Raw genomic sequence first — 24405 nt, 5'->3', positions numbered from 1 at the left:
CCTCCTTTTATCCCCATATTGTAAATTCATGAGGAAAACGCAGTTTGGATTTTTTGTGTTATAGAGAGGAAAAGACATTTGGAATCACACACACAAAATCGCCTCCCCCCACCCCAAATTGTAAAGATTGATGCTCTCTATTTTATTGTGGCTCATTTTCTAACAATGAATCTCAGGGTTAACTTAAAATTTACTAAACAAAAATAAATGGTGTATTTATCAAGTTTGTCAATATAACACATTAAATTTCTTGAAGCTACAGCCAATATTGCCAGTAAAAATCCAATTCCAAGTTTATTTTGGAAATGAAACATGGAGAAACTATTAAACTGAGTCAGTCAGGAGTCAGTGGATTGGGTGTCTGACTTCTGCTCAGGTCATGATCTCAGTTTGTGGTTTCAAGCCCCCTGTCCGGCTCTGTGCTGACTGCTTGGAGCCTGGAGCCTGCTTTCTGAAGCAGAAAGCTTCTGTCTCCCTCCCCCTCTGCCCCTTCCCCACTTGCAAGCACGTGCTCTCACGCTCTCTCTCTCTCTTTCAAAAATAAACATTGAAAATAAAAAATAGGGGCGCCTGGGTGGCTCAGTCAGTTAAGCATCCGACTTCGCTCAGGTCATGATCTCACGGTTTGGTTCGTGGGTTCGAGCCCCGCGTCGGGCTCTGTGCTGACAGCCAGCTCAGAGCCTGGAGCCTGCTTCGGATTCTGTACCTCTCTCTCTCTCTGCCCCTCCCCTGCTCACGCTGTCTCTCTCTCTCTCTCAGAAATAAATAAAATATTTAAAAACAATAAAAATAAAAAATGAACTGAGTCAGTCAAAATGATTTTGTAATTTATTAGTGTAAATATCTAGCAAATGTTTAATACTAATCTTTTTTTTAAATTTTTTTTAATGTTTTATTTATTTCTAGGAGAGAGAGAGAGACAGCATGAGCAGGGGAGGGTCAGAGAGAGAGGGAGTAACAGACTGAAACAGGCTCCAGGCTCCGAGCTGGCAGTCAGCACAGAGCCCGACGCGGGGCTCGAATCCACGAACCGCGAGATCATGACCTGAGCGAAAGTCGGACGCTTAACCGACTAAGCCACCCGGGCGCCCCTGTTTAATACTAATCTAAAAAGATTTTGGTCAATAAAATACTTCACTAGGATTCTGAATATTGTCTGATTAAGAAAAAAAATTTTTTTTCTTACACCTACATACCAGCCAGAGAGCTTTTTACATAAGCAAATTCTCATAATCAAAGTCGCCTGAGATCAAAATATACAGAACAAATACTGCGTATTTTTGTAGACTGCACAGGTAACACAAGGCCTAGAGACTTCATGCCTGCCAGTCCTCAAAGACTTGTGAATCACCTAGAGGAAAAATATGTCATTGTTCAGTAAGTGGTTTATCTTTCTCCCATTCAACCCAGTGACTCAGCACAATGAATGTACTTTGTGCATTTTTTATTTGCTTCTCTGATCAAAAGTGGGAAGCCCCACTCAGAGAGCTGTGATATCACTTGCTGTGAGCTCCGCTTCAGTTTGATAGAGAGATATGTGTTTAACTGATATTAGAAAGTTTTACTACATGGTTTGGCTATTGCTAGGCACGCCACTTTGATGTTTATCCTTACAGTCTCCTCTTTTAAAACACTGGTTACACATTACCATTAAAAAATGTGAAAATAAAAGTACCATTTTAAGAATGCTGTTTATAACTGCAGGTCCATCCTGAGGCAACAGTAATTAGTTGTCTTTTTTTGTTTTTTTCAAGATTTTATATTTAAGTAATCTTTATACCCAACACGAGGCTTCATACACAGGCCCAAGATGAAGAGTTACATGCTCCACCAACTGAGCCAGCCCAGTGCTCCTAAATAGTTATCTTTTAAAAAATAATTCAAAGTGATGTCTTTCAAGAGTTTCTAGTTTTTTATTATTTGTATTATAATCATTCATTATTTAGAGCATAAATTTAAAAATTCTGGTTTAGATTATAGACAAATTAAAATCCTTTACATTCAAGTTTGGGAAAATATTAAGCGTCAAACTTGGGTAATGGGTATATAGGAGGTTGTTATACTCTACTCTTTTAAAAAAGATTTTTTTAATGTTTATTTTTGAGAGAGAGAGCAGGTACACAAGTGGGAGAGGGGCAGAGAGAAAGAGAGGGAGATACAGACTCCAAAGCAGGCTCCAGGCTCTGAGCTGTCAGTGCAGAGCCCAACACAGAGCTTGAACCCAGAACCGTGAGACCATGACCTAAGCCAAAGTAGGATGCTCAACTGGCTGAGCCATTCAGGTGCCCCTCTACTCTTTTTATGTTTAAAACAATTTGTTTTTAAAAAAGTAAGATTTAGAAAAACCTTCTCTTTGAATAAATGCCTTTTGTAATACCTGTAGAAACAAAAGAGACATAAAAGAAAAATACATCTTTCACATGAATTAAACTAGTCTGTTTCCCATGGAGGGGAGGAAAAAATCCCTTAATCCTGGTATTTGGTTGTATTTTTATATGACATCAAACAATTTGAGGCAGCTTACCTAACTCTGATTATTGTAGTCAATTGAGTCCATTGCTTTGTGTCAAACTGTTATTTAATGTTAAATGATGGCGGTAGTGGTGGGTGTTGTATTTATTTTGTATTTACATTTTGCTTACCTGGAAAAGCAATAGCAGTGTGAAACATAGTGCCAGTTATATGCTGGTATAGTCCGAATTTGCCACCTGACATAGAAGTCAAAAGACGGGCTATTTCGCTAATATGAGTATATTATCAACATTCAAAGACATTTTAATGTCCTAATATTTGAAAACCTAACCAATACTGGATTTTCTTAGAATTCATTGCTTCTTCCATTTTTGTGATCCTTTCATGTATCCCATGTCCCTTTCTTTTTCAAGTTAAGTTTTACTTCTTATGAAGGGTATGAATAGGGTCTATCAGCAACAGATTTCCAAATGTGCTGCTTTATACAGAGCAGCTTTGAAAATTGAAAAGCTGGCTGAGTCTGCTTTAAGCAGCAGGTTTCTGAGACTAAATTTACAATTTTTTTTACAATCATTCTGAGGCAAACTAACTATGGCTTATGTAATGTGCAGAAGCCACAGGATCTCTTTAAAGCACTGCATGTTTCATTAAGAAGGCAGCCAACCCTGTATTAATTATAACAATAGGAGCAAGGACTATGTCGGCAAATGATAACTTGCATACAATTCAAAGACTTAGTGCTAAACAGCAGTTTCCATCTTTTCCTTGCACTAAACTGTTTAGTCAAGGTATTCAACTGAAAGGAAAACAAAGCAACTTGAGTTTCCTGCTTTCAGTTCTCCTTCCCACGTTCTGTCGGAGGTGCCAAAGGTCTGGCAACCAGAGGAGGCAGATAAAGAGAGAACTTGAGTCATCATCTACAGTGGATATTTAGTCCTGATAAAATGTTGGTTACATAGGCTACCCTAACACATCTGTTGAAAGATTACCAAGGAGTTGGTTGTAATACACTGAACTGATCAGAAAAAATACCTTCCACACTTCTGGACAATGGGTTACAAAGGTTTTGCTTTTGTTTTTTAAGGCTTGTTTTTTAACATTCGTGTCAGGTTAAACATGGACACTTAGCACATGTTTGCTTGGGTATACAGTTGCTCCTAGTGTGCCTTTTCCAGTGGACTCACTACAATCCAGATGCTTCTGATTCTTGTGTCTAAGAAACTTTACAGAGGCTTTAATGAGACCATGAACTCTTTAAAATTGCATTAAAATTTTGTATATTCTTATGGATAGGATACATAGCTTCATTAGATTTATATAGAAGTCCAGGATTCAAAGTTAATTAGGAAACTAAATTATTATTTTTTTTCAAGGATCAATTTTATTTTTTTACTTTGAAAATTTTTTAATATAATTTATTGTCAAATTGGCTTACATACAACACCTAGTGCTCATCCCCACAAGTGCTCTCCTCAATGCCCATCACCCACTTTCCCTCTCCCCCCACCCTCATCAAACCTCAGTTTGTTTTCTGCATTTAAGAGTCTCTGATGGTTTGCCTCCCTCCCTCTCTGTAACTATTTTTTCCCCCTTTCCTTCCCCCATGGCCTTCTGTTAAGTTTCTCAAGATCCACATATGAGTGAAAACATGGTATCTGTCTTTCCCTGCCTGACTTATTTCACTTAGCATAATACCCTCCAGTTCCATCCACATTACTGCAAATGACATGATTTTATTCTTTCTCATTGCCAAGTAGTATTCCATTGTATAGATGAACCACATCTTCGTTATCCATTCATCAGTTGAGGGACATTTAGGCTCGTTCCATAATTTGGCTATTGTTGAAAGCACTCTTGTAAACACAGGGGTACGTGTGCCCCTATGCATCAGCACTCCTGTAACCCTTGGGTAGATTCCTAGCAGTGGTATTGCTGGGTCATAGGGGAGTTCTATTGTTAATTTTTTGAGGAAACTCCACACTGTTTTACTTATATTAGAACCAAAAATTAATTTGGCCTATAAACACCGACATATAAAGAAAAAAATGATTACAGCTTTGTTTTGTTTCTCCTTTGACTCCTTGGAGAACATGAGTAAAAATGACTTGTTTACTTCATTCCTTTCTTTTGATTCAATCCTTGGGCTTTAAGTCTATCTCATCCTCTCTTAAAACAAGAGAATGAGCTAGACTAGTTCCATTATTTCCAGAATTGATTATGCAGCCACAGTTCTTTTGAGAGAATTTAGAAATTTTATAGTTTATAACTGAGTGGTTGCATTTTTACCTAATATATTAGATAACAGAACTACTAACATTTTAAAGCTAATCTATTAGATAATGTCACTATTTTCTTTAAAAACTTTTTTAATGCTTTATTTATATCTGAGAGAGAGAGAGAGAGAGACATAGCGTGAGCAGAGGAGGGTCAGAGAGAGAAGGAGACACAGAATGAAGCAGGCTCCAGGCTCTGAGCTAGCTGTCAACACAGAGCCCAACGTGGGGCTCGAACCCATGAACCATCAAACCGTGAGATCATGACCTGAGCGGAAGTCAGACACCCAACAGACTGAGCCACCCAGGGGCCCCTAGATAATGTAACTATTTTCTACTTAAATCAACTTAAATGTTTACCGTTCAAGTCAAACTATTCTATAATTAAAATCTAACACAAGAAATTATTTATACATACACATATACACATATATATGCTGAAGTTTGCTTTAATATGCTCCAAATATTTTAAATGCAGACTCTACTATATATGTGTATATATATATACATATATATATGTATATATATATACTTGGAAATATATATATTTGGAACTAGTTAGGAAAAGTGGTTTTCCTTTCTTTATAAACTGAAAGTGAATTGTGTATCCTATTATTTCAAATATGGCACAAATAAAGACCATTAGGAATGACAGAAATACAAAATATGTGAAAAATTTGAGTAAATTCTGATTCTAAAGTTTTGTTGTGGAAATAGCAATCAGTTGAAATAATTAGAAACAACAGAAGAAATGATGGGACACCTGGGTGGCTCAGTTGGTTAAGCTCAGGTCATAATCTCACCATCATGTGTTTGAGCCCTGCATGGAGTCTGGCATGGAGCCCCACATTAAGCTCCGTGCTGACAGTGTGGAGCCTGCATGGGATTAATTCTCTCTCCCTCTCTCTCTGCCCCTCTCCCACTCATGCCTTCTCTCTCTCTCAAAGTTAAATTTAAAAAAAAAAACAGAAGAAATGAAGAAATGATAAAACTAACATGCAAACAATCTAGTGGGGCAATTGTATATTCGTAGTTTAAAAGCAGAAAAAAAATGGATTTGACAGTGGCTGCTTAACTTGTGTGATAGTGGTTAAGTAACACTGGATTTGAATTTAAGTAGGAATACAAAGTTGAATTTAAGCATCAGTGAACACCTGACTTATTGTAAACATTTAGACTTTAGTGGTGTTTTAATGGGGAAAAATTGTCTTATAATGAGTTTATAATATTTTAGCATAATGTATATTTTATAATAAGAACAAATTTAACATTTGCACATAATCAACACTTAGAAGCTTAAAGATTATGGTGTGTGTCTAACATGAAATAGTAAAAATATCATTTTCAGAAATTATTACTTTGAAGTAAAAATTTGTCAAGCAAAGCAATGTTAATACAATTAGGTAGGCTTTTAATTTTTTTTTTTTTTTTTGGTTGGATGCTAAAACAGTGAGTTAGCTATATTATTCCCTAACCACTTGTCTCAATTCCTTTACTGCTGTCTCTTTCCTTTGCACTCACCTAAAAAAAGAAAAATCTCCAATCTTCCATCTTTTTTGTGCCATTACCAATATAAAAAATTACACAATTGGGCAGACTGAGGCAATAATAATAATAATAGCCATAATAGTGGTAATGACAAGCAGCATTTATTCTCATTGAATAGTATAAGTACAGTACTAAAATTTATGCATTCCTTGCAACAATCTAGTGAGGTCAGTAAAATTACCCATTTAAGGTGAAAATTTGGGATTTAGAGTGTTTTAGTCACATGTTCAATGTCACACTGCTGTAAGCAGCAAAGGCAGGATTACAACTCTCAGTCGGACCCCAGAGTTTAGGCTTTTTTCTGCTAACCATTTAAATACATAACTCCAAACTGAAATGGACGTTTAACATTTTCTGGCACATGATATTCCATTTAAGCTAAAGAAATATTTCTACTTCACTGAGAAAATAGAAGACGTGAGAGCACTTTCTTATCTGCCCCCAAAGTAATTCTACTGATCTACATCATTGTATACATCAACTGGTTAATAGCCTAAGCTCTGCCCCTTACCGGTTGTGACCATAGATGCAACTTCCTTCCTTCTTTAATAGGAAAATCAAAATGTACCTACTTCAAGAGTTTGTTATGAATATGAAACACATTAATGCATGAAAAGCACTTGGAATAGAACATGATACATTGCAGGTACTCAGCTAATATTATCTTATCTCTCCCTACAACCCCCAATCAAAAATCAATCTGGCTCTATATGATCTGCTTCCGCTTCATCACTTTCCTTCCTGTTCTATCAAAGCTTCTGCTTTTTTGATTATTCTATCTCGCTGTACCGAATTATAAATCTATCTCTTTCTACAGGATAGTTTGGTACTATCTTCTGAAAATAAGCAATCCCACGTCCCCTTAACCCCTCTAGCTGCTGCCCCAGTTTCTGGCCCCTTTGATGATTCTATTCAGTCTCAGCTTGCTGGCTCTTGATTCTTTTTTTTTTTTTTTTTTTTAAGATTTCATAGTTAAGTAATCTCTACACCCAATGTGGAGCTCAGACTCACAACTCCAAGATCAAGAGTCGCACACTCCACCAACTGAGCCAGCCAGGTGCTCCTGGCTCTTGATTCTTAAAAGTTGAAGTTCATAAGGGCTTTGGTCTAGGCTTTATTTTCCTTTTTAAAATGCTCCAAAAATGATCTCATCTATTCCCACGGCTTCAAACTACCACCATATTCTGATGATCCCAGATTTGAATCCTTGGATGTCCAGTTCGGTATTCTCAATATCATTTCAAATTTTTGAAAGACTGTTTATTTTTGGGGTAGACTGAATGCAAAAATGTAAATGGGTCTTACATGTTCAGCTGGAACTTTAGTATCATCATAGGCTTTTTTTGTATTCTTACTCAAGTTTTGTTCCATCATTGACTTTGCCAATTTTCCATGCATTGTAATAAAGAAGACTTAAGACCAAAATAAATAGATCCACCAATATTTGTTTTCATGATTTGTATTTCATCACTCACTATTGAAGTGTAAATCTAAGCACAAATTTCTTTTTCATTTTTTATTCTCAAGTTAGTTAACATACAGTGTAGTTCTGGCTTCAGGAGTAGAACCCAGTGATTCATTTCTTACGTATGAACCCAGTGCTCATCCTGAAAAGTGCCCTCTCTAATACCTGTCACCCATTTAATCCACTCTACCCCCATCAACCCTTAATTTGTTGTCTGTATTTAAGAGTCTCTTATGGTTTGCCTTTCTCTGTTTTTATCTTATTTTTCCCTCCCTTCCCCTGTGTTCATCTGTTAAGTTTCTCAGATTCCACATATGAGTGAAATCATAGACCTGTCTTTCTTTGACTGACTTATTTTGCTTAGCATATAACCCTCCAGTTCTATCCACATTGTTGCAAATGGAAAATTTCATTCTTTTTTCACCTAAGCACAACCAATTTATAAAACAAACACAAAAAATTCACAGTGAAAATAACCAACAAGAATTAAAACCAATCATAAATTAAAAACTTCATTATACATTGGAATTTTCCTACAGGGAAAACAGAAATTCTTTGAGTGACTTTAATAAGAAAGATGCATCTATCTTTAATTTTGTAGAGTGGAAGCAAATAAACTATGTGAAGTGCATTATCAAAGATCCAGCAGGCTAAAAGATGAATCTAATTGGATGTGAATGGTCAAGATCAAGACTGTAATTAATTTTTCATTGTATTCTTTTTGAACTTTTCGGATCAGTTCTGTTTCTGGCATCTCTTCTGCTGACTACTGGAGACATCTTATGTTTCACTTAAGCCTGTCTTCATTACTCCTTTGCAATACCAAGTTGCAATCTCTGGCTAAGTCTTACCTCCTTACTTCATTTACTACAGATACTGGGATACTGTTGCCCCATTTTTTCCCCTATTCTCTTTCTTATTTTTTAGTGGAGTAAATTTTCATACTGGTTGTCTTTGGGTGTAAAGGAACAGAACTTGAAGTATTGATGTAGCATATATATGTTATTGTCTACCCTCTCTGTGACCATTGTTAAACAACAGTGAAATCTTCTGTTATCCTTTTCCACACTTCCCCCAAAGTTGGTTTCTCTGATTGCATTATAGTCTACATGTAGTTTTTTTTTTGGGGGGGGTGGGTAAATATTTACTTATTTATTTTCAGAGAAAGAGAGACAGCGAATGTGAACATGAAAGGAAGAGGGGGCAGAGACAGAGGGAGAGAGAGAATCCCAAGTAGGCTCCATGCTGAATATGGAGTCCTACAGGGGGCTTGATTTCACAACCATGAGATCACGACGTGAGCAGACATCAAGAGTCAGATGCTTAACTGACTGAGCCACCTGGGCACCCCTATATGTAGTCTTTAAAATAATTTTTGGGAGTGCCTGGATGGCTCAGTTCGTTGAGCATCTGACTCTTGATCTCAGGGTTGTTCAGTATGAGCCCCGTGTTGGGCTCTGTGCTGGGCATGGAGCTTACCACAAATACACAAACACCAATTTTTAAAAATGACAATTCCTTGCAAAACTCCATTAATTTCTATTTTATATGTGCCTGATCCTTCCCATTGCCTGACTCACATTTCTCTTTCTGCACTCAATTCTTTCAGAATGTAGCAGTTTCCCAAGGAAGGGACAGAGGACATGTAAAACCAATATACATCTGCTGCATGATCTCAGGTTGTGAGAAATTTGATCATATATTTCTGAAGTCTGATGGGAAAAAGAATGATGCTTTTGTCTTTAAGAATAAGTGGAACAGTACCTTTGACAAGAAACATCCTAATCAAAAGGCTTTATCCCAAGAACTCAAAAAGATGCCTTTTGTCAATTTTTTTCCCTTCCTGCCTTAAGTAAGGAAACAACAGAAGTCTGGCTCGCCTAAGTGATTTACAAAAGTAAATTTAAATATCCCTCATGATTAGGAAAAAGCAATACTGAAATAATTTTCATCGTATTTTCTGGAGAAAACAAAGCTAAAGAAAGCTACCTTAAAAAACTCGTATATTAGGGGAAAATATGATAGTCTAGGTGTTATCTGAAGAAAGTTTAACGAAGGGATTATTTATAAAGGTTTGGGCACAGTTAAGGGACTTTAGAAGACACTGTAGAATCATGTTTACTGGGTTACATGACAAATTTATGCCATCTAACTGATCTTCATTGACCTCACAGTAATTAAGAGTATGCAGGAACTTTGGTCAGACTGATAAAGGATCCAATACTGGCTTTAACACTTTCTATGGCAATTTAAAAAACCTATCTGCATTCCAGCTTCCTCACTTATAAAAGGATTGTTAAGACAGATAGATGAGAAAATATAACTCTAATAGTAGCACCTAACACATAGTGCAAAAACACTTGAATGTTAAATTTAATTATTATTCCTTCTTTAATTCCTAGTAGAGATATTATAATGTTGGCCACAAAAACTTTTAATATTTAGGATCAGGTTTGCTATAATAAACAACAACAACAATAAATAAGAGAAGCTTAAATAAAAGTTTCTCTTTCACACAAAATCCAGATTAGGAGAGGCAAAATTTGGTATGGCAGTTCTGCTCTCCAAAGCCCACGTACACGTTCTCTTCTATTTTTGCCGTCCTTAGTATGTGGCCATTGTCTTCATGGTCCAAGATAGCAGTCATAGCATCCTTGTTTCATGAGGCCGGATGGAGAAAGTGGGGAAGAACTGGCAACAGGAAAGCTGCAGCAGTCTCTTAAGGAACGTTCTTAAAAGCTTATATCCTATTGGCCAGAACATCAGTCATATGGCCACAGTGGGTTGCAAGAGACACTGGGAAATGTAGTCTTTATTTCTAGGGAGAAAGAGACCATACATATTGAAGGATATTAGGTAATCCTTGTCACAGTCAGCAGTTGTTTAAAATTATCTTTATTATCCTCAAGTCTCCAAAAGTCATCATTTTTTCTCCCATTTTTTCTGTATTCTTCATTGAAATTTATCCCTTCATTTGCATTCATAAGGCTATATTATTATCTGTTCCAGTTTTCTTTCCACCTATATTTCCCATTGTGTCTTTTGTGTATGCAATGAACATTCTTATTATTTTCCTGCACTTGCCTGCTGTTTTGCATTTATTAAAGTTAAACTTTATAGAATATCATTTTCTACAGGTTTGTAAGTCCAAGACTTTGCTCTTATTCAAAGTTAAAATGTAAGTTACCTTTGTTCTGAAAATGGCTTTTAGAAGCTTCAGGTTGAAATTGTTCTAAGTTTTCTTCTGTAGCCTTGTATTTCAGGCTGCCTCATAACATATCTCCTCATGCATATTTCTATTCTCACCAGGATGTGACTTCAAGAGCAAAATCTATATCTTACACAGCTTCATATCTCTTTCTAGAACAATAGTACTCTGTATATTTTAAGTATTTGATTATTTAATATATTACAAAGAACTGATTATGAATAATATTCTTTAAATCCATCCACAATTGTTACTGTAAATGATTATTCTATATAAAACCTGTATAAAAAGCTGTGTGCCATAGTTTCTGAAATTTTATGAGTAGAACTTTATAATTGAGTCACTATAAAATATATTTGGGGGCCATAAATTGTAATTCTATTATGAATTCTTCTATGAAGCCAACTTCACTCCTCCTCCAATTTAAATATTTTCCAGTTTGGATTTCCAAATGCTTACTGTCCTTAGTGAGTATCACTATACTTACCTCAAAAAATAATTTTCCAAACATAGATATATAACTTTTTAAGAATCAGATGTATTGAGATAATTTACATACAATAAAATTCACACTTTTTTAGGCATATTGGTCTCTACTAGTTAATTTTACTAGTTAATTTTCTAAGATCACTATAAATTTGAGGCTATTACCTACTCTCTACATCTCTCTGAAGGCTTATAATAATTTTAATGATCCTTAAATATGTTCTAAGGACAAACAGTAGACATCTCTTAACTGAAAGGAAACTGTTTGGAAATCTTTAGTACCAAAGTAACTGTGAAGACGATGCTTTATATGATGAGGGCAATAAAATCTTCAATAATGCTTTTGAAACTTAGCTCACTAATCATTTTTAAAATTTTATGCTGTTCTAGAAAGATGTGGTAGGAAGAAAACCACAACAGGTACAATTTTTCATAATACCTTTACAGGCTGATGAACATGGTATAGGATATTTTCAAAGACTGAAGAACTGAAAGAAAATATAAAATGATATATACTTACCATAATTACCATAAAATCATATGTACATATATATATGTGAAGCAAGAATTGTGAATACTTTATTTACATCTAATCTCTTTTACTCAAATAGGCATACTCCATTCACTCTAGGGTCAATATGTCTAGAAATTAGTTATAATAAAAAATTGACTAATGGGACTAACATCTACAGACTTCTCCCTCTATTAGGTATTCTGAATTATAAGTAGGTACAACTGTTCAAGTTCATATAGAAACATGATAGTGGTTTTTCTTGAGGAGTAGCAGTTGTGTTCATATTGTAATTTGGTGCCATTTTTCTCATCCTCTGTCTACAGCACTTTTGAAAACCTAGAAAATGATGCAAACATTCATTGGTTGGACTCTGTAGTTCTGCATGTAGCTAAATCGGTTTGTGGTTTCCCCGAAGAGCACCTCTTCCCTTCAACGTGAACATCTTTCAATTTTCTTATCCAGTTTTCCCAAACCTCTCTGCAGCATTGCATTTCCCAGGTCTGCTCTCATTGGGCAGGCTCCAGATGCTTGCCTCCTCTAAATTGAAAGTTTATCACCTTGGAAAGTAACAAGCGAAATTACCCCCCCCCCCCACTTTCCTGAGTAATAATAGCTCAAAAGGTGCTCTCTCTGAGGTGTTTGCATTTAAAGAAGAAGAAGAAGAAGAAGAAGAAGAAGAAGAAGAAGAAGAAGAAAGGAGAAAATTTTAAAAAGGACACTTTAGGTACAAAGCCTTCATTCAAAGGTAGTGAAGTTCTATGTGTAGAATTTCAGTGTCAGGTATGATGGACTTTCTGGTGGATGTTGGATCTCTTCAGTGCCCCTTAAATGCATTTAGTCTACTCCCTTTCTCTTGTCAACATATTAAAATAAAGATTTCTGTAGTAATAGTACATACATTAGCTTTAAAAAGTGTTTTAAAAGCTATTCATGGCAATTTCCTTCTCATAAAGCACTTTGATCAATCTAACCGTAGCTTATTTACTCCTAGAATGTCTTTTATCGACGGTGGTAGAACATTTGGTCGTACCCTTAAAATTAATGAATAGATTAGAAAGATGAACAAGTGAAAGAAATTAAGGCCAGAAATAAAGCAGTTCGAATCCTCTTGGCTCAAATCCCTCATGCCAATTACATAAGTCCTTGATTCGTTCACTTTTGGAACCAAGTCCATCTAATACATTCGACTAGCGGGAGTAGCCTTGGAAGACGTGTTCGGGAAGAAATTGATCAGGAAGAAAACCAAAGAGATGGAAAAGTAGAATGTTTCCAAGAAGGGGTGGGATTTAGGGTGGCGGCCAGGAAAAGATGCGAGCGTTTCTTCATTAATGGAACACACATTTATCTTTTGCCTCCCTCATGCCAGGGTCTATTTAACATATTCTCCGGATGGGTGCTGCCAGTCAACAAGTTCCGGATTCCGATTATCTCAGGAACTGGCGTGGCCCTCACTTCCGACCTCCCCTCTCACAAACTGCCTTTAGGCAGGGGCGTAGGGATGGGCTAGGGAGGACGCGAGCGGCGAAGCCCGCCCCGCGGAGCCTAACATCTGCTGTGTTCAGCAGCGAGCGTCTGTCAAGCCGTGGGAGGAAAAAGAGCTTGGCGCATCCAGCCCACTCTTAGACGAAAGTCGCCTGAAACGCTCCCCTTCCCCCCCCCGTCCCCCCCCCCTCCTCCCCGGGCTTCTGCTGGTTTCTTGAGGAAGGTGGTGCAGAAAGGCAACTTTCGGGAACTTGTGGGAGAGCGGTGTGGGGCGAAGCGGGACGTGCGCGGAAATGCGACCCCACTCGATCCCAGCTTAGGACTCTCCCACTGGGATCACGCGCCCAGGGCGCGCGGGGCCGGGTCTGGAGGGAGCCCAGTCCCTCCCCAGCCGCGGCGGCCGCGGCGAGGCCGGGCGGGGCGGCCGAGGGCCCCCAGGGCGCAGTTCCCCGTCCGGCCTCGCGGGGGCGCTGGCGCGGCCGATCAGGTGACCGAGCGCTCGTCCTGGGCTGCGGGAAGCCGCCTCGTTCTCAGCCGCCGGAGACGCCGCCGCCGCCGCCACACCTAGCGGAGGAGCCGGGGAAAGCGGCTCTGGGGGCTGGGGCGGAGAGCGCCGGGGGTGGGGACGGAAGGGCGGCTGGCGGAAGGCAGGAGGCTGCCGGGGCGCGGGCTCCTGCGGGGGAAGGGACCCCCGAGGCGTCTGCCGCGGCTCGCTCAGTCACTGGCGCGCGATTGGGGCGCAAGGGTCATGGGCGCTCTCCCCTGAGACGGAGGTCGCGGGCGGTGGGGGAGGAGGCCCGAGAGAGGTTGCGGCGGAGGCCGCGGGCCGGTGAGTGGGTGCGAGGCGGCCGGCGGCGGCACCACCACCACCACCATCACCGCCACCACCACCATGTCGCGCTCCGTGCTGCAGCCCAGTCAGCAGAAGCTGGCGGAGAAGCTCACCATCCTCAACGACCGGGGCGTCGGTATGCTGACTCGCCTCTACAACATCAAAAAGGTGCGCACGGGCCGGCGAGACCGCGGCGGGGCGGCGGGCGGGCCGAGGAAGGACGCACGGCTGGGGAAAACCGGGCGTGGGGGCAGCGGGCGGCGCCCGAGGCGAAAATCACGGCGGTGCCGCGGCAGGCCGGGCCCGGGGTCGCCGAGACGCGCCGCGGCCTATCGCGGAGTCCCGGCGCCTCCCCCGGTGGCGGGCGGGCGGGCCGGCCGGTCGGAGGCAGAGAGAAGCCATTTCCCAGCTCCCAGCGGCGGGATCCGGCCGGGCCGGCGCGGGGCCGGGGGCGCCGCTGTCGCCCCCTCCTTGGCGCCCCCGCCCCCGCCCCCGGAACGGGGTCTACGGGGAAGGGAGGGTAGAGGGTGGGGGAGAGATGGGCGGGGGGAGGGGAGAGGAAAACTTGGGTGCTCCATAACTGAGGATGAATGCTAGGAATCTGTCGGAGATGGTAGCAGTTTTTTTCTCAGATTTTTTGGTGTGTAAGTGTGTGGATGTGGGAAGGGAATGGCTAATCGGGATGAACCCCGCATCTCCTCCACTTACCACTTTATTTTGGATTGCGAAATAGCAGTCGTTTGGGAGCATGTTGTCAGTTTGGAATTATTTCATTTTGAAGGTAGAGAGGAGAGGGAAGTGAGGGTGGAACCAGTTTTCTTCTGAAATACTTCTGGGCTGTGAGTCACTAGAACAGGAATAACAACCTTCTCTCCCGTGCCTCTTTACTCCTCCTCATCTGAGTTTTTGCAGCCTTGTCTAATCGTACCGAAACCCCATTTCTTAAAGTTAGGTATCGGCACAAAATTAGAACTGTAAATATGTTGCTATTACTGCTGGTTTATAACATATAAGGAAAATTTGTGGAGTTGTAGCTAATAGGCCCATTGAAAGTCTTTAAATGGCTTCAGTAGAGTAAGAAATGGAAGGCTGAGTTGGAGTTAAGAAAAATAGATGTAAAGATAGAACAAATATTGTATTACTTTGTCTTTAGAGAAAACAAACAAAAATCTTTTTTTTTTTTTTTAAGGCAGGTTAGTAAGTTTCAAAGAATGTGGTGAAGAGAAAACTAAAGAGATTTTTTTGGTACCATCTACGTTTTTTGGGTTTGCAGTGTGTAATTGATGTCATATTTTCATAATTATTTGTTGTTGGCTTTCTGATTATATCATGGACGTTCCTTTTAGCTTGACCATAGCAATATAATCATAATGTGTGTAAATTAGGGCTGCTGAAGAAATAATTTTTTTTTTGAAATCCATATCATGGAGTTCAAGTATAAAACTGATTTATCCCAACAATTTGATGTAGATGTTGTAACTCTAAAGGAATAGACTATCCTAGCTTAATAGTGATAAATTTTTTATGAGGATGGTTTATGTTCCTTTTGCTCACCCCAATGCAAGGATTGATTTGCCTCCAAAGTCAGTCCAATCTGGAGAGATTAATAACTGCAACACATCTATTCAGTTTGTTACATCTTATGTGGCAGGAGCCCAGAGTCATCACAAAGAAGCCCTCAGCATTACCAAAGAGCCTTGGTTATAAATTTATGTAGATGGAAATAACTTAATTTTAGATAGTGTTACTTACAGGTTGTATTGACTTGAACTTTTTTTTTGTGAGATTATGCTCTTTAACAAACTTGGAAATTGGTTCCTATATGAACTTTGTCTAAAAAAACGAGCAAGGCAAACTACTAAAAATTACTAGACCTGTGGTATTGTGGTTAAAGGAAATGGTTATGATGGTTTTCAGAAAAGGAAGTGAGAGTAACATCAAAAGTGATTTGGGTATTTGGGCAAAATACCTTTTTAAGCATGCATTTAACATTTCTGTAGTATAAATGCAATCAAACTTTACCTATTCCACCTTCATAAATTATACAAAATTAAACTAAACTCGAAGCGTTTGAATGCTTTATTGTTTCACAAGTTCACTGCCTGAAAAGCACACTTTTTCACTTCCTGTTTTGGGAAACTTCAGTCTCTTGTATTACTGAGGCATTACTGAGCTATTGACATTTAAAATGATTTGGCCATGATTATTACATCCAAGTGTCAAATATGTTGAGTTATTGTTATATTTCAGGACTTACTGCATATTGAGTTTATTGAGAAATGTTTTGTCTACCTTGCCTTACTGTCCCACTGGGGGGTGAGAGTGTTAACTGTTTTGAATTAGTAGTACTTAGGGCCTTACCTGGCCCACAGAATTTTCAGTTAAGTATTGTTGAAATGGATGAATACAATACATGATTTGTATATATGTTTATACATGTATATATAAATTTAATATATATGATACATTAAAACATGTGTATACACTTAATGTATATGGCATATATAACATATAGGAGTGTGTGTATAATCTTGCTCTAGTTTTAATAATAGCTTTTGGTTTGCTCTCCTGTGTAATTTTGCATACAAATGCATCAAATAGATTTTGAATCTTTTAGCCTATAGAGTTGTCTATAAGACTGGCATATCTTCCTGGCTGGCTAGGGATTGAAACATTTGTTCAAAAATCTTGCCAAAAAAAGTGAGTAAGATTGGTTCACCATGTGTTTATAAGGTTCATACTGTCTGCATTTTTTATGACATTATAAGCTACATAATCTTTTAATCACAATCTCTTACAGTTCTCAAAAAAACTTTCCACTGCATAATACATGTCTAGCAATCAATTATCAGACTTTTATTAATGCATAGGTGCAATAGATTGCCTGTCACATCTGATTGTGTTTCAGTTGGAAGTCTACGTGGAAGTATTTTAGCGAGAATACACAATAAAAATACTTAAGTGACCCAAGTAGAATAACTTCATAAATTACTGTAAAAAAAATATCTATCTATCTATCTATCTATCTGTCTATATCTATATATAAACTGGGGTGCCTGGGTGGGTCAGATGATTAAGCATCTGACTCTTGATCTCAGCTCAGTCTTGATCTCAGGATCCTGAGTTCAGGCCTCCCATTGGGCTCCACACTGGGCATGAAGCCTACTTAAAAATAGCTATGTCTATACCTGTATCTATATCTATGTATGTATATACAGATATATATATATATATACTATATATATATGCACACACACTTTAATTCTTATTACAGGAATATTAACATGGTTACTGAAAATGCTTTGCTTTTTTATTTTTTTATAATTTTATTTTTACTTATTTTATTTTTATTTATTTTTATTTATTTTTTTATATTTTTATTTATTTTTAGGAGAGAGAGAGAGAGACAGCGTGAGCAGGGGAGGGTCAGAGAGAGAGGGAGACACAGACTGAAGCAGGCTCCAGGCTCTGAGCTGGCAGTCAGCACAGAGCCCGACGCGGGGCTCGAACTCACAAACCGCGAGATCATGACCTAAGCGAAAGTCGGACGCTTAACCGACTAAGCCACCCAGGCGCCCCTATTTTTACTTATTTTAGAGAGAGAGCATGTGAGTGGGGGAGAGGGACAGAGGGAGAGAGAGAGAATCCCAAGTAGGATCCATGCCCAGCATGGAGCACAACATGGGGCTTGATCCCACGACTCTGGGATCATTGCCCGAGCCCAAAACAAGTGTTGGATCCTCAACCAACTGATCCACCCATTTGCCTCTGTTTTAAATTTTTAAAGAAATTTTTAAAGAAAATTTATCAGTTGAAAAATTTTTGAGATCTTAATATATACAGGTTATAGAAATTTTAAGAAGCTTGCAGACTAAGATGTGAAGACACAAGAAGGAGGGGGTCCCTGGGTGACTCAGTCTGTTAAGTGTCTGTCTCTTGATTATGGCTCAGGTCATGATCTCACAGTTTTGAGTTCAAGCTCTGCTTTGGGTTCTGTGCTGGCCGTAAGGAGCCTGTTTGCTTGCTTGGGGCTTTTTCTCTCCCTCTCTCTCCCCCTCCCCTGCTTGAGTGTGTGCACTCTTTCAAAATAAAAATTAAAAAAAAAATTTAAAAAGTACAGATGAAGGAGGAATTTAGGGAAAGGCATGAAGGTGGTAGGTGATTTTACATTTACATTTATTTGTGTCTTAATTCCTTAAAAATTCGTGTTTTCTTTTTGTTGAAAATATGTCTTTTTCCAGACCTGGTAATGCAGCTTACTTACATACTGATTTTTAACATTTTCCAGGCTACTTTTATGTCTGACTGTGGTATAGGCAGTGTGGTAGTGGAGGTATGGGACTGGGCCAGGACTTAGGAGACCTGCATTCCAGTCTTCAGTCTGTCACTGAGAGTTCTGTATCTTGGGAGGTATCTTGACTTCCCTGAGCTTTATTTTTTCTCATTTATGAAACAGAGGAAAATTAACTTTGAAAGGAATGTAAAGTCCATTCCAGCTCCCCTTATCTTATCTTTACAATGTTTACAATGGCCCATTTTAAACAGTAACTGTGCTCAGTTTAGTTTCCATAATACAGAGATGGTAATGCCTGCTCTGCTCTGCCTACTTCACAGGATTGTTTGTGAAGATAAAAGACAATAACAATATGAAAATAGTTTAAAACTTATGTGAATGTAAGACAGTATTTATTTAGGAGTCTCAGCAACTTTTTGGGGGGCAACATTTGTTTGTTTTTTCTGAAATTTTACTGTTGTTAGCAAACACATTCCCAAATACCAAAACATTTTTGCTGAGTTCAGAAAATATTTCTGTTTTGCTTTTTTCTGTCTCCTTTCTTCCCATACTTATCACTAACATGAACTTGATAACTCTTTACCAGAAAAGTCTCAGTTATTACTTGCATAAATTTTCTAGTTACATCATTGCCTAAATTCTGAAGGACGGAAAAGAAGAAAAGACCCACCCAACTATTGCAGACTTTTTTTTTTTGAATGGCATGTGTTTGCAGAGTTCAATGCACTTTCACTTGTTAAAAATTCTTTTTTATTAGATGCTATTTTTTCTTTTTTCCCCCCCATAGTCTTTTCCCCATGATTTGGGATATATTTATGAGGAAAAAAATGAATAGGAATATAAAAAAATTCAAAGTCCTTAGCAGGTATCTGCTTATTTAATGGAGAAAAAAAAGAAAAGATGTGTGTGAAGGGTGTAGTGCAAGGTAAAGGGAAGGGAACCAGCTTTAGTTTTCTCTTTCAGTGTTAACGTTTCTCTTTATTTAGGGCATTATTTTCTCTGTCAATCAGGAGCAGAAACATGCTCCAAAGATTGGTTTTTGGCAAGTTCTAGAATATTAAGTGTTGTTAGTATGAGATTCCCCATCCCCCAACCCCCAGTGGGGTTTCTTGAGGGCCTTAAATATGTTAAGAAGGAGGGGTGCCTGGGTGGCTCAGTCGGTTAAGCATCCAACTTCAGTTCAGGTCATGATCTCATGGTTCCTGAGTTCCAGCCTCGTGTCGGTCTCTGTGCTGACAGGTCAGAGCCTGGAGCTCACTTTGGATTCTGTGTCTCTCTCCTTCTCTCTCTGTCTCTCTCCCACTCACACTCTGTCTCTCTCTCTCTCTCTATCTCAAAAATAAACATTAAGAAAATAAAAAAATATTTTAAGAAGGAAACCTCTCTTCATAAACCTGAATTAAATAATATATATTATTTATTTAAACAGATCCTATTATGTCTATTTGGAAGTTTATTTTTTATGAATGCTACTTATAAAAATGAGGATTTGATATTTTTTTTCTTGTTATATTGGAGGGTAGACTGAAAAATACTTAAGAAAAATTTTTACTTTTTTATTTTATTTTTTTAAATATTTTATTTATTTTTTGAGAGACAGCGCGAGCTGGGGATGGAGAGAGGGGGACATAGGAGCACAATCTGGCTCCTTGCCCGTAGCAATGAGCCCGATGTGGGGGCTCAAACTCACGAACCGTTAGATCATGACCTGAGCGGTCGGATACTCAACCAACTGAGCGACCCTGGGTCCCCGTATTTTTATTTTTTTAAGTGGCAATGAAAGATTATCCTTTGTTGACTTGTTAAGTAACTTAAATATTAAGCATTTTTGATGGTTACAAAAGGAATACATGTTTATTGTCAGAAACTCAAACATAACAGAATTGTGTCACTTCAGAAATTCTCTGCTTACCCATCTCCTACTTTTAAAAATAAACCTTGTATACTTACATGCTTTTCTGTGCAAATGCTAACATATGTGCATGCATATTTTATTATCATTTGATTAAATTAGACTCTTTACAAAAATAGAAATGAAGCAGCATGGATGCAGTTTACATATAAATGAAATTAGGATCTTTGATCGATTACTTGTATACTTTGATTTAAAGGAATGAACATAGCTACTAGCTAGCTATAGCCAATATGTTAAAAATGAGGAGGCTCAAGTGAAAAAAGTATGTCAGTGTCAGAATTGTCCTTCTTGACTAGGATGATTGAAATAATCCATATTCTTGTTTGATAATTTCCTAGGAATGTTGACATTTAAGTTAAATCCCAACACTAATTTTGGGTCAGTTCCAGGAGTCTTACACTTTATATGTTACTAGAATTAAATAGTTTCATCTTGTTTTGTCCCCAAAAACATGTGTAATGAAATTAATGCTGGCTGCCATTTATTGAGACTTTAATGTATGCTGTTTATATTTTTTTGTTTAATTTGTCTTTAGGTCTGTGATGTACATACTTATTTTTGGATAAAGGAATTGAATTTGGAGAGGTTAAGTAATTTGTCCAATTTTTAAAAAATTATTAATTTATTTTTTAATAATCTCTACACCCAATGTGGGACTTGAACTCATGACCCCCGGTCAAGATTTGCATGCTCTTCTGACTGATCCAGCCAGAATTTAGATTGACTTTTTTTATTGGCCACTAAGTATGGGCTCTTAGTTTAATTATTTTGCCATCAGTTTTATAGTCATTATTGGCATTTTTGTGGTAGATAGAATTAGATTTTGAACACACAGTAACCTTAAAGAAATATGTAATTCTATTATAGTTTTCATCTTTAGATTACATTTGTATGAATTGTACAGATTTGTATGAAAATATTTTTGAGATCATACTAACAGTGTACCAAGGTGATTATTAATGGAGACCTCTGTTCAGCTTTATCATGTGCTAAAATGAGCAATAGTTTAGAACTAAGAATTTTATCTATTTATAGATAAATAGAGAGAGAGGGAGAGAAAGAATGTGTTGAGCATGGGAGGGACAGAGAGAGAGGAAGACACAGAATCCGAAGCAGGCTCCAATCTCTGAGCTGTTAAGACAGAGCCCCATGTGGGGTTCAAACTCATGAACCACGAGATCATGACCTAAGGTGAAGTCACATGCTTAACTGACTGAGCCACCTAGGCTCCCGTAGAATCAGGAATTTTAAATTCAATTCAAAATTTTGGGGGGAAACATATTTTGTATTTGCTTTTCATGTTCTGTGCAGTTTTTGTTTGATTATTTCTAAAATTTAGTCCCTGACCTATTAAAATATACAGACTGAAAGAACTAATCATATAAACCATACTAAAGAAATAGGAACTTGTTTAAATTGGGGAAAGCAGAAAGGAAAGTGTAAACTAAAAGAAACAATGAAGTAGCATTTATCTTCCTTCCCTAATTATGAGGACACATGGAATCATTTCCCAACTTGAAGATACTTTGTTTCAAATTGAATTTGGAATTTCAAATGTACTTTTTTCATTTTACATGATGTCAAATGGTAACATTTTCACATTAAAAATTCTGTAACATGAAATAGAAGAAATGCAGTTAAGAAAGCCCCACCCCACCAGTGGGTGACCAAGTGGCTTAGTCAGTTAAGTGTCTGACTTTTCATTTAGGCTCAAGTCATGATCTCATAGTTTGTGAGTTTGAGCCTCACTTTGGGCTCTGTGCTGACACTGCAGAGCCTGCTTGGGATTTTCTCTCTCCTCTCTCTCTGCCCCTCCAACATGAGTGCATGTTCTCTCTCTCTCTCTCTCTCTCTCTCTCTCTCAAAATAAATAAACTTAGGGGCATTTGGGGTGCTCAGTTGTTTAAGCATTGGACTTCAGCTCAGGTCATGATCTTGCGGTTTGCGAGTTCGAGCCCTGCATCAGGCTCTGTGCTGACAGCTGGGAGCCTGGAGCCTGCTCCAGATTCTGTCTCCGTCACTCTGTGCCCAACCCCCACTCATCCTCTGTGTCTCTCACCGTCTCTCAAAAGATAAATAAAGATTTAAAAAATTTTTAAAAAAGTCCAACCAATAAGTTTGTTTCTGTCTTGGGCAAAATTTAGTCATTCATAAATTAGTAGTACTCTTCTGTGGTTTTTTAATTGACTGTTTTTACTGTTGCTTTTATCAGTAAGTGTAGTAAAATCATTTTAATTTTGATTCTTTAGGAATTTGCAGTACCATAATTAGACTTTGGTAATTTTTTTTCTTTAGTCTGATTGTGGTGAGACAATCTTCTTGTTCATTGTTTCTTCAGATAGTATTATACTGTAGTGTTTTAATAAGTTAACAAACTTCATAAGCTCTTGAATTGCTAATTTGTAAGTAGGGTTTATGTGTATCAATTTTATTTTATTTTATTTTATTTTTTTTAAATGCTTTTAATGTTTTATTTATTTCTAGGAGAGAGAGAGACAGCGTGAGCAGGGGAGGGTTAGAGAGAGAGGGAGACACAGACTGAAACAGGCTCCAGGCTCTGAGCTGGCAGTCAGCACAGAGCCCGACACGGGGCTCGAACCCACGAACCTTGAGATCATGACCTAAGCGAAAGTCGGACGCTTAACCGACTAAGCCACCCAGGCGCCCCTATGAGTACCCATTTTAAAGGACTCTCTTGTTTTAAGTAAAACAAAAAGTATTGGAAAATACTTTTTTATTGCATAGATAACTTGATAGTATCTAAAACTACATGAAAAGTATCTTTTAAATCTTACGAACTATTGTTTTAGTTAGTCCCAAGTTTTGAGGGTTTCCTTTTCATTTGTTTACTCTTCATTGATTAAATGTCTTCATAGACACTGGTAAATTAAGATACAGTCTCCAATGCCAAGACATTCATATTTTAGTAGGTATGAGGTATTTACAGAGATCTAACTGAAATGTATTGTGTAAGTGTGGTTATGAGAGTCTTGGGAAGAGCATTGAAGATTCCATTCTGAGGAAGAAGAGATAGTGCCTTTGTGCTTGGTTTTGAAATATGAATAGAAGCTTCAGATAAGCAATGTCAAGGAGTCATTATTTAAGATTCCAAAACCTTTTTTCACTAGAATATATAAAGATACAGAATATATAAAGTTATAATATACCTTAGTAACGTCTGATGTCCTTCTTTCTGGCATATAGCCACTAAATTTGTCTGTTGTTTCCCACAGTTGTAGTATAGTCTGTAGCTTGAGAGAACTAGAGGCCAGATAAAGCTCTGATAGTATTTTTAAAAAATTTTTAACTTTTTTTTTTTTTTTTTTTTTAAATTTCTGAGAGAGACAGCATGAGAAGGGGAGGGTCAGAGATGGGAGACACAGAATCTGAAACAGGCTCCAGGCTCTGAGCTAGCTGTCAGCACAGAGCCCGACGCGGGATTCGAATCCATGAACTGTGAGATCATGACCGGAGCCAAAGTAGGCCATCAAACTGACTGAGCCACCCAGGCGCCCTGTGATAGTATTTTTAAAAAACAAATTTAAGGTTTATTTGTGAGAGAGAAACCGAGAGACTTGCCCGACTGGGGGAGGGGCAGAGAGAGGGGGAGACAAAAAACCCGAAGCAGGCTCCAGGCTCCGAGCTGTCAGTACAGAGCCTGACACAGGGCTCAAACCCACAAACTGCAAGATCATGACCTGAGCTGAAATCGGATGCTTAACTGACTGAGCCATCCAGGCGCCCCTCTATTTTTTTTTAAACATTGGACAAGTTATTTAACCTTTCTGGGTTATAATAAGCTTAGAGGCTTAGAAGATTAATGGCTCTTAGCCAGGGATACACAATATCATTTTAAAAGGTTTTTAAAAATAACATCTGTATCTTAACACAAACCTACTGGGAAGAAAAAGCCTCT

The 24405-nt window shown here is 38.2% G+C and overlaps 1 protein-coding gene across 1 annotated transcript in view; it reads left to right on the top strand.

The window, feature by feature from the left end:
* Positions 1-14080: 14080 nt before the first annotated feature.
* The window catches only part of NCKAP1 (NCK associated protein 1), a 107012-nt gene continuing 96687 nt past the window's right edge, over positions 14081-24405 (top strand). The window contains exon 1 of the mRNA XM_039239633.1: positions 14081-14448. Within this exon, the coding sequence (XP_039095564.1) occupies positions 14341-14448 (108 nt within the window). The 5' untranslated portion in view covers positions 14081-14340. The remainder of the gene's footprint in view (positions 14449-24405) is intronic.

This window comes from Hyaena hyaena, unplaced genomic scaffold (genome assembly GCF_003009895.1).
Source record: "Hyaena hyaena isolate Hyena2069 unplaced genomic scaffold, ASM300989v1 scaffold_159, whole genome shotgun sequence".
NCBI classification, from domain to species: Eukaryota; Metazoa; Chordata; class Mammalia; order Carnivora; family Hyaenidae; genus Hyaena; species Hyaena hyaena.
Note: the sequence above shows the minus strand (reverse complement) of the source record. Positions and strands in the feature narration are given on the sequence as shown.